The sequence below is a fragment of the Stylophora pistillata genome, chromosome 9 (assembly GCF_964205215.1).
Source record: "Stylophora pistillata chromosome 9, jaStyPist1.2, whole genome shotgun sequence".
Classification (NCBI taxonomy): Eukaryota; Metazoa; Cnidaria; class Anthozoa; order Scleractinia; family Pocilloporidae; genus Stylophora; species Stylophora pistillata.
The window spans coordinates 126875-138183 of NC_142527.1; the positions used below are offsets into that span (position 1 = coordinate 126875).

Consider the following 11309-nt stretch of genomic DNA (forward strand, 5'->3'; position numbering starts at 1 on the left):
TCGCCATATTGTTTATAGTTGGTAACCACCCAGGGCTTTGTAACCCGGCTAAAGAAATTAATCTTCGAGCATTTCATCAGTGAATGAATTTTTTTATTGTTTCACGGAAGTTATTTCCTCTTAGTTCTAAGAAGGCTTTCCAAGTGATTTCCAGCGCCTTCCACGCAAATTTCACGTTTTCACAAATCAGAGTTTTTCACGTGTCACAACATCCACGTGTTACGAACAACAACATGGCGGACGGCAGTGTAGTCGAAGAATATTCTAAACGCGCAAAAACAGCGGTGAGGTTTCTTATCCTGCTCCCTCGAGCATTCCCTTGCATTGCTGTATTCTTAATATAACCTCTACTGTTTTTATATATATCAGGAGGATGAAATAACGAGTTTGAAGAGGAAAATTGAGGCATTACAAAATTGTGTTGTATCCGAGAATGAATCCAGTGAAAGTGCAAGTGATCCGGAGTTGGAAAAGTTTTTTACTGAGAACAGCAAGCTCAAATACCAAGTGGAGACCCTCAAGCGTGTAAGAGTAACTCCAACTCGCTCCGCAGTTACTTATTTTCCCTGAATGAATTCGACATTGTACAAAAGTTATGTGCGTTTGCTTGTGATCCACATCCACCGTACTTTCAGATGAACAAGAGAACAATTCCTCTTTCTTTCATGATCAGAAATTCTCCAGGACCACCATTGTCATGAGGACGTTCTTTTTAGTTTGTTTTGAACATTCTCTTTTTCAGAGCATTGAGGAAGAGAAAGCCAATTCCAAGAAGATAATGACCAACTGCCAGTTCACTCTGAATGAAATGTTTAAAAAAGCTATTGCACAAACATTTCCTGATCTGCCAGATGCTCCTGTCATGGTACAGGCCTCCCAGGGTGAAAAGTTTGGAGACTACCAGTGTAACAGTGCCATGGCAATTAACCAGGTGATGCAAATTACTTTGGTGTCTCGCATATTAAATGCCTATTACAAATTGAGTTCAAGGTCTTCACTGCAAGTTATAGACCACGTTTTTAGGGTTTCGCCTGGGCCATAAATCTGAGCGGAAAAAAAGAGCTTCTGTAACGTTATAGTACAGATGGAGAGATTATTACATGACTCGGGCAGTCAGAGGGCCAATAACTAAAATCAACCAATCAAAATGCTTTATTGCCAGTCAACAATCTCTCAGTAATGCCAGTATTGGACCGGGCACTGTCCCGAATGGTCCCAAATGATACCGCACTTGTGTCCCTTCAAACTTCAGTCATATAACAAATCTCTTATCAACCAAGCTTGCTCAGGACCGTACGGGAAGAATATCGGCCCTCGGTCTTTTTTGTACTGACCTTGCTGCACTCAGTCCGTACTGTCAAGACCTCGGGCCGATATTCTCCCAGTACGGCCCTCGCGCTTGGTTAATAAGATATTCTTATATCTCTGGTTTGAAATAGCAGGAGAAGATTTCAGTGTAACTGTTTACTCCCCTAACATCAGAATGCATATTCTCTATACTGTTCTGTAAGCATTTGCCAGGTTGTCATCAAGGAGAATTTTTTTGACAGTCAAGAGCACCATTAGTTGGTGATCATTTCCTTTGTTCTCATGGCTTTAATGTCTGATTCTAGGGTCATATTGTAAGGAGAATTTAGATACTAGTCACTCCTAAGGGTTAAAGGGTTAATTAAACAAACTTTTGAATTAAATGGCCTGTACAGTGAAGTGTGGACTGCAAGATTTACCAGTCATAGCACACATACTGACCACAGTGATGATGGCTATTCTTGTCAGTGAGAATACAGACCACGGTAAACCACTGTCCATTTGCTGAAGTTACAGGTTGCAGTTGGTTTTAGATTTGGATCTGATTTGTTTAGAGGGTGGTATAAGTTTTCTTGACCAATCACACAGGGAAGGGAAGCAATTGACAACGTAATGTAATCCCTGATTATTTGCAATGCTCACTTAAAAATTCCCTTCATTTCCAGTACATGGTGACAGCTACATGATTTGATTGTTAGAATGCTATTAATTCTTCAGTCTGTGATAACTATTGCTACTTTTATTATCCACAGATACTCAAAAGCAAGGGGATCAACAGTAATCCTCGTCAAATTGCTGCAGCAATTTTGGCAAATGTACCTCAGAATGATCTCATGCAAAAGGTGAGTTAAAAAATGTAGGAAAAGACTTGCTAAAAATAAAACTTCTTTGGTAATTGGAAAATGAAATATTCTGATTCTTTCAACTCCTTTCTGTTACAGGTAGAGGTGGCTGGAGCTGGTTTTATAAACATAAGTCTCAGTCATAACTTTGTGTCAACAATGCTGAAAGACATTCTTACAAATGGAGCACAGCCTCCTGCTGTTCCGGTCAAGAAGAGATGTGTGATTGACTTCTCCTCTCCAAATATCGCCAAAGAGATGCATGTTGGGCATCTAAGGTCTACCATTATTGGAGAAAGCTTGAGTCGTCTTCTTGAATTTGCTGGGCACGATGTGTTACGGTGAGATAGCAGGCAACAGCTGTACTTTTGCAGTGTGCATTTGCTTCCTGCAGCTTTTTTTTTTACTTGGGTGACCTTTTTAATATGTTGATATAAGAACCTGAGGCACCCAGTTCTGTGGCAGATCCAGTAGGAATGCCCTGGGGGGAGAAGGGGGGGCAGGGGGGGAGGGGACACACTTCACTTCCTCCATCAGACCTGTAGGTTTTGTTTACTGCTTGTCTAAATCTAGATTCTTGCAATGTCAGAACAGCATATTACTTCATAAGTATCTAAGATTGACTTAACCCAAAACACTCTTAAACTTATGTAGGGTCAAGTATAAAAAAAAGAAAAAACATGGATCCACCCCTGCAGTGATTCTTTTAGGAGCACAGCTTTGCTAGCAAAGACACAGATCAAATGCTTAGTCTGCCCACTGCTAAACCTCCCCATTCAGCAAGAAAAAAAACCCACCTTCATTTCCTGCTCATGCTGTGAAAATGATTTGAAATATTCTGTGTTGTCAAGCAAACTTTGGTTGTAGTTTCTTCTTATGTTTTATTTGTATTTTAGCCTGAATCACATTGGAGACTGGGGCACACAGTTTGGTATGCTTATTGCTCATCTCCAGGACAAGTTTCCAGATTATCTGCAAGTTTCACCACCCATTGGTGATCTGCAGGCTTTTTATAAGGTACATTATGCTTTTTTTACCCAGATCTCTACAATTCCTCCTACAGCTTGCTGACCAAGATTGCACTGCAAATTTTTCAATTGTTGTTACTTATTTTAAGATACTTGATGGACAAACAATTCATCAGTTGACTCTCGTGTTGACTTCCACTCAGGTTATTACGTATGATGCACGATCCTCGCAGTAGAGAGCGCTATTTATGCAATAGCGAAAATCAGACCTGATCAGGGTGATTTATTATCACGGGTTTATTACGAATCAACATAACGGCCTGCTCCCAGTTGGCTTGTTAGCTCAATTGGTAGAACGCTGCACTAGTATCACAGAGGTCAGTAGTTCGAATCCCGTACAGGCCTGATTTTTTTCAGGTCTGATTTTGGCTATTGCATAAATAGCATTCTCTACTGTGAGGATCGTGCATCATACGTATCTACAACCGCAGTTCAAAATATATGAACTCAGGTTATTGAAAACATTAGGCACTGGTACCGATAACATTCATTTCCAGGACTTCTCTCACCCAGACTGCAATGATATTCCTGTAATTTAGTTTACTTCCATTTCATTTGGGGTACAAATTTAGTGTGAAAAATAATCCAGGATAGCATTGTTTTTGCTTTGATTCGTTTTGTAATTGGTCTAGAAAATGTTTGCCACTCTCTCAACCAATCAGTTGCAATACTTAAACTAATCATGACTTGGTTGCCTGCATTTTCCAATGTTCTAGGCAGGTTTTGGTCATATTTTGAGTTCTAATTGGTTTTTTAAGGTATTTTCCTTTCTTCTGATTGCGCTTTGTGATTACATGTACCGTAAATCCTCTATTAAGTGCCCCCCCATCTATTAAGCCCTCCCCTCTAATAAGCCCTCCCCTCTGATAAGCCCTCCCCTCTAATAAGCCCTCCCCTCTACTAAGCCCTCCCCTCTAATAAGCCCTCCCCTCTAATAAGCCATCCCCTCTAATAAGCCCTCCCCTCGAATAAGCCCTCCCCTCTAATAAGCCCTCCCCTCTAATAAGCCATCCCCTCTAATAAGCCCTCCCATCTACTAAGCCCTCCCCTGTAATAAGCCATCCCCTCAAATAAGCCCTCCCCTCTAATAAGCCATCCCCTCTAATAAGCCATCCCCTCTAATAAGCCCTTCCCTCTAATAAGCCCTCCCCTCTAATAAGCCCTCCCCTCTACTAAGCCCTCCCCTCTAATAAGCCATCCCCTCAAATAAGCCCTCCCCTCTAATAAGCCCTCCCCTCTAATAAGCCATCCCCTCTAATAAGCCATCCCCTCTACTAAGCCCTCCTCTCTTATAAGCCCTCCCCTCTAATAAGCCCTCCCCTCTAATAAGCCCTCCCCTCAAATAAGCCCTCCCCTCTAATAAGCCCTCCCCTCTAATATGCCCTCCCCTCAAATAAGCCCTCCCATCTAATAAGCCCTCCTCTATAGAGGGAGAAATTTATGAAGCCCCCCCACCCCTCCCCCTCAAAAAACAAAAAAATTTCAAAATAACACCCTATGTCTGTAAGTACAATTAATCTATTAGACTGGTAGAGATTCGTTCTCGATATCAGTCGGGAATTTTGCTCCCTATCCAGGCGAACCTCTCGCAGATAGCCAAGATGCCGATATGGCCGTCGATGAATGAGACGAGGATGGCATTTTGCCCGAAATCCTCTTTTTCGGCCTCCCAACATGCAAGCCACACTCCATGCTTTTACCCTTCTTTCACAGAAGTACACAACCAGTGACGTCACAAGGCTGTTTTGGCCGCGCCAAGATGGCCGCCAATTTTGATCTCAGCCGGTCAACTTCAAATGATTAAAAATGTACTTTCTCCTATGCGTTGGCCCAAAAAAAGTACACAGCGTATGCAAATAACGTTCAAACTCTATTATATTACAAAAAATCTCGGATATGAAAATTACGTTTCAGTAGCACTTTAACAACCAACATGATACAGCCAACGAGACTATACCATCAGACTTCCTCTGTTTATTTTACTTTGCAGGAATCCAAGAAGAGATTTGATGAAGATGAAGTATTTAAGAAGGTGGCTTATCAAAGAGTTGTGGATTTACAAGGACGTAAACCTGATGTTACAAAAGCCTGGAATCTTATTTGTGATGTCTCTAGGCAAGGTAGTTAAAATTGTCCCTCTTCATTCAAACCTTAAACTCCGGTGCAGGCTAATACTTTTGTCATCGGCTGTGTCAGTTTGATTCCAATGCTGTAGACTCATATTTTTCTTTCAGAGTTTGACAAAATTTACGAGCGACTGGATGTCACCCTGATCGAGCGAGGAGAGTCATTTTATCAAGATATGATGCCTAATGTTGTCGCAGATCTTGAGCGGAAAGGTTTGTGACTGTTTCGTGTGTTTTACTGTGCTCTTAGCTACATTTTCTGGGTGGAAACGTGTTTCAGACAAGTGATATTGCCCCAGCCTTCCCTAAACTGTAGTCCACTTTCAGAATCGGCCTGTCTTCGTAAAGGTGTTTGGAAGACAAAGCGCGCATAACAGTGGTGTTTTATTTCAGGGAGAGTTATCGAAGAAGAAGGCCGCAAAGTCGTTTTTGTTCAGGGACATAAGGTACCGCTGACCGTTGTCAAGTCTGACGGTGGATTCACATACGATACATCTGATATGGCGGCCCTGCAGCAGAGAGTACGTGATGAAAATGGCGACTGGCTGATTTACGTCACTGATGCTGGCCAGGTAAGGGCTTTTGTGACATAAAACATTTTTATGTTCATTGAGAAAACGAATCCAGGATTGCTTTGGTTTTACTTGGATTCACTTTTTGATTGAGGCGTGGCCTTGTCTCTGCCACTCAGACACCAACCGCATAGTCACTCACGCTTTTCCCGCGCATCAGACAGTTTGGTTCTTATGCCTCTTTGTGATGTTTCCTTGATTTTGATTGGCCAGTGCTTTGGTTTTGGTATAACGGCAACCAATCAAATGCGTCTTCAAGATGGTGTAATGGAAACGGAATTCAAGAAGGAAAAACTAAAAACGAGAGGTTACTTAGCTTAGCTTCGTTGACACTGTTACCTCTTCCAAATAATCCTTTTCGTTTTTACAAGTAAACTCTGATCAACAGCGCTCAAGATCAAGAAAGTACCAGTGTAAAAAGTTTATCCCCCACACCCCTCCCCAAAAAAAAAATTAACAGAATAGCAATAAGAAAAGTTTTCCTAAGAAAACAAAATAGTTTTAATTGATAAAGCCCTGTGAAATTTAGTGAACGAAAAGCCTGTCTCAATATCATTGCTGGATGATTACCTGCCATTATTTGCATTCATTTATCCCAGGGAGATCATTTTAAACTGATCTTTGGAGCTTCAAGAGAGGCAGGTATTTATGATCCCAAAGTGACCCGAGTGGACCATGTCGGGTTTGGTGTCGTTCTCGGCGAGGACAAGTAAGTCAATCTGAGCTTTTTTTTCAGGGGGGGATGGGGGACAGTAGAGAATGTATGAGCCCCTTCCCCCCACTCCTTGGTATAAAAAGATGAGACGTCATGGTATGCCGGCCCGTAAATATTACAGTTAGACGGGAGTATTGAACGACCCTCTCCCCCCTTGATATCCTGCTCTGGCTCCCGAAGTCCTTTAACTTGTAAGGGTAAAATTTTGCCTTTGCATGTTTTTGCCGTCTATATTTGAATTTTTTTTGGCTCGGCATATTTATATTTCTTCTTTTAGGCTTCGCTGTTCTCTTGTTTCCTCAGGGAAAGCCACTTATTGCGGTCGTGATGCTTCGTACCTCGCCGCACGTTTCTTCCCCTACCACCCCTCGCCCCTTCCTTACTTTTCATAGCCAGTAACTTCTGGTTTAATCACAAAGATGAAAGACGCATGGCTCACGAGAAAGAAGGGTCAAGTTGTTTCATACGGATGGAAATTTTTCGTAAGAAAGGAAATTATAACGTTTGGGTTCTCTGTACCCTGCTTAGATTACAGCAGGTTCTGACCATCTCTTCTTTTTCTTGTAGAAAGAAATTCAAGACCCGTTCCGGAGACACAATTCGACTTATTGATCTGCTTGACGAAGGTCTTAAAAGGTCACTGGATAAGCTGAAGGACAAGGAACGAGACAAGGTTGGTTTCTCTAGATGTGAGGCGATATTCCATCTTTTCGGCTCTCGTCACTTGTTTTGTGTTTCTGCCGTTTTTCTTGAAGTTTCTGTGAGCGTTCTCTTGCTTGTCAGAGTTATGTTTTTCATTTAGTGTCAAAAGTAGTCGGTTTTGCATTGGTTTTCCTTAGCTTCGCTCAGTGATTGGTCAAGAAAACTTGCGCCATCCTCTGAGCCAATCAGATGCAAAAATAAATCAATCGTGACTCCGTTACTCACACTTTCCCGACCTGCACACACTTTGCATGCTTTCGCCTTGAATTCTCATTGGTTCCTTTTCGCATTTTACCTTTTTCTGACTGGTTGTTTTGATTACGTTGGCTTTGGTCCTACGACATTCAGTCGCGAATTCACCTTGAATGTCTATAATCTTTAACCTTCTTTTGACGGGCTTGCTTAAGTAATGGAACACATTTTTCCTGGCTCTATAACGTGATAAAGCCACTTGAGATGTTGGGAAACACTCGGAAGGCGAGTGATTTCTAAGCTTTCTGAGTGTTCTCCCAACATCCCAGGTGGCTTTATCACATTATAGAACCCGGAAAAAAATGCGTTCTTTTTCCTTTCATGACAATACTAGTTACACGCGGGCTCTTTAACCCGATAGAGCATCCGTTTGGACACTGAATTGTGTTATCAATTTTATTACTATATGCTAAAACAGTGGATAGCGTTGAAGGCGCGTTCTGATTGGCTAGTCAAACTCCGAATATCCTTTGCTATTTACCTCCGAGCAACTCGGGAATAAATGGCGTCCCGCTTTGCATCCGTGACAAGCGAAGAAATCACTCAAATTAATTTTTGGTGGTGTATATTATCTCACTGTTTCAGTATATACTAAAACAACTAAAACAACTATTTACTTCAGTGTCGGTGGTTAGAGGTGGATATATCCGCCACTATCCACCGACACTGAGGTGAATAGATGTTAATTATTCGTGGCTATTCTTGATGTACTCGTTGATACACTTGAACGTATTGTTTCTTTCGCATTTATTGTTTCTGTAGGTTCTGACCCCCGAAGAGTTAAAGGCTGCCCAGGAAGCTGTAGCTTATGGCTGCGTTAAATATGCAGATCTTTCACACAACAGGGTCAATGATTATGTGTTTTCATTCGATAAGGTAAGTCGTATAAATCGTATGAGCAAAAAGAGAGCGTCTTGATTAAGCCGTTGATAAATGAAACCTTTTGACCGTGCACTTCTTGTCTTTATGATGTATGGCTTTAAGAATGCCGTGACGATGGTTCAGGAAAGAAGCTCAGTTGTGAAATCGTAATTATCTTAGTCAACTCTTTCATGTTTTGGGTGGAAGAAGAGTTGACATATTCGAAGTATTTTTAAGGCCATTGCAAATTCTTAAATTTTACGGTCGCGCTTCAATCTGCGGCTGTTTTGGTCGCCGCAGCGACTTGAAAAGAATTTGTGTTGGAGTTACCTCTCATCCAGGGGGCATGGGATGATAACAATAATTGTAAACGCTGCGCTTCACATGATAGAGTCTCATCGAAATCATTGCTCTCATCAGATGTTGGACGATAAAGGAAACACAGCAGTTTATCTTCTGTACGCGTACACTCGGATAAGGTAAATGTCATCTTCATTACAGTCATGGACCAGTGTATGAGATTATGGACACTTTGTTCTTTTGGTAATTGTCTCAGAATTTTTCTTTTTTCACTAACTTTCGTCTATGGGTTTCAACGCTGTCGATTCTACCAATATGCAAAACTTGTTTCTATCGGATCTACTCAATGGCAAATTTGATTTGTTTTCTGGGTCGTGCAAAATTACCGTGGAAGGGAAGGAAACCACAAAATATGAGTTTGGTAAGAGAGAGAAAAAATAAATTAGAAATATAATCTAAAAAGGATTAAGGGAGATCAAGTAAAGAGACGATTAACACGGAGCGCAAGTGACTAGTAGAAAAATTTTTGAACCCTTTTAACCTCAGGAGGGGCTAGCATCGAATTTCTTTACAATATCACCCGCGAATCACACATAAAGGTCACGAGATTAAAGAAAATGACCAGCGTCCTAAGAGGCTCTTGATTTGTAAATAAATTCTCCTTACCAGCACCTCTGGAAATGTATGGAGAACAGTATGGAGAAAATGCTTACTGATGCTGGGGTTTAAAGAGTTAAAATACACAAGTAGTGCGCAGTGATCGAAGCGTACGTTATTCTAGCAAATAATTCGTTTAACTTCGAGTTTCCTTGTGGGTCAGTAGTAAAATACCAGACCTTTACACGGTTTTTTTGCTGTCTGCATTGTTTCGAGTGTCTCTCAACCATTACGTTTTGGTTTTTTTTTTTTTCAGATCCATCATGCGCACGGCCAATATTGACCGCAAGAGTCTGGAGTCTTGTTTAAACAACATAGAGATTTCTCTGGACCATCCGAAAGAGTGGAAACTCGGCAAGTGTATCATTCGCTTTCCCGAGATCCTTAGCCGCGTTCTGGACGACTTGATGATGCATACGCTATGCGAATTCATGTATGAAATGGCCACCACTCTCACAGAGTTCTACGACAACTGCTACTGCGTGGAAAAGGACCGGAAAACGGGCGAGGTCATCAAGGTGGACATGGGACGCCTGCTTCTTCTCGAGGCCACCGCGCGCGTCATGGAGACTGCGTTTTACATTCTGGGAATTAAACCGGTCACGAAAATGTGAACATGCCGTTAACAGACCATTTAAGCTCACAACAGTGTTATCTAAAGTTATAACCCACCCATTATTTTTGGCGCGATTTTATTGGTTACTTTACGTCACGGGGTGCAAAATCACAGGACAGTTATCACGCAAGAACCCCCGTCCGCGTCGTTATTTGTCCTCCGATTTTTTCCTTGAAAAAGAAACATAGTCAACACAAGAGTTTCAACTTTTCCGTTCCCCTATATACAGGGAAGGAAACCAAACTGGTTTTTTTTTTTTTTTGCTTGCTTGCGTCAAACACGCCCATTCGCCATCAGATCACCACTGGCTTTTTTACTGTGTTTACGCGCAGTTTAATTGCGATGTGAAAATTAATGGGAGGGTTATAAAATAAATAAACTCCGTTCTGGCTTGCTGGTATGTCGGCTGATAATGTCCTTGGCTTTGAGATTTTCCTCAGAATTTCATATTTGCCCTCAAAACTTCGCTTCTTGGCCAAATATTCACTTTTCGGACAATCTCGCAGCCGCGGACAATATCAGCCGACAAACCCACGGCCCGAAGGGGTATATTTACTAAATATTCTAATCTTTATATTTCGAAGGCAAATATCACACCCGTTTTAGGTGTCCTCAGTTCTGTATTGCAGGGTTGACTTCCCAGTCGCTAAAGAGAAACTTTTTTTTTTCTGAAATGAAAATATGGAATTTGTTGTAGACCGAGGCAAGAGCATGTTACGATTGTTATCTTTCTTTTAGAAACCTTAGTTCAGCTCTTGACATTTTTCCAAGCGTAGACGATATCTCTTTGAAATTGAAAGTATTTACTAATAGTGATATTGTTATGTGATCTTGTTACGGGTCAAACGTCATGAATTACTTAGCATTCTTTTGTACAGTTGCTGCATTTCCGAATATTTTAAGCAATACATTTCAGTCCCAACTTTTCCTATACGGCCACCATCCACCGGTTTTAAAAATGCATGTGACCTTACTGTATACTTCAAATCCCTGGATCTTTAATTCATGTGGTTTTATCATCGCCGTCAACCGCACTCTCAAAATGAAACAGAGAGCGGTGAATACGATTCAGGCGATGAATGTGACGATCATAATCACGTTTACGAGGACAATAACGGTCAGGATCACGTGACAAGTACGATGACAATATCGATCAGGATCCCGTGACAAGTACGATGGCGATAATAATAACAACGATCTCGTGAAGATCTCACGAACGGATGTCTGTTATAACTTTGCATGTGTTTGCTTTCTCAAGTGTATGATTTCCTATGGTGTTTCTTCTTTGCTTACGTTCGGTATAAAATGGCTGTAATTGTATTAAGGACCG

General features: G+C 41.4%; 1 protein-coding gene across 1 annotated transcript; it reads left to right on the forward strand.

The window, feature by feature from the left end:
• The first annotated feature begins 83 nt into the window (after positions 1 to 83).
• On the forward strand, positions 84 to 10791 carry LOC111333983 (arginine--tRNA ligase, cytoplasmic). Its single transcript, XM_088734167.1, has 14 exons — positions 84 to 284; positions 370 to 525; positions 743 to 931; positions 2061 to 2150; positions 2250 to 2491; positions 3047 to 3167; positions 5169 to 5298; positions 5413 to 5517; positions 5698 to 5876; positions 6476 to 6585; positions 7159 to 7264; positions 8308 to 8421; positions 8827 to 8885; positions 9620 to 10791. Exons 1-14 carry the CDS (start codon positions 84 to 86, stop codon positions 9975 to 9977), a joined length of 2160 nt encoding a protein of 719 aa, XP_088590293.1. The 3' UTR covers positions 9978 to 10791.
• The last annotated feature ends 518 nt before the right edge of the window (positions 10792 to 11309 follow it).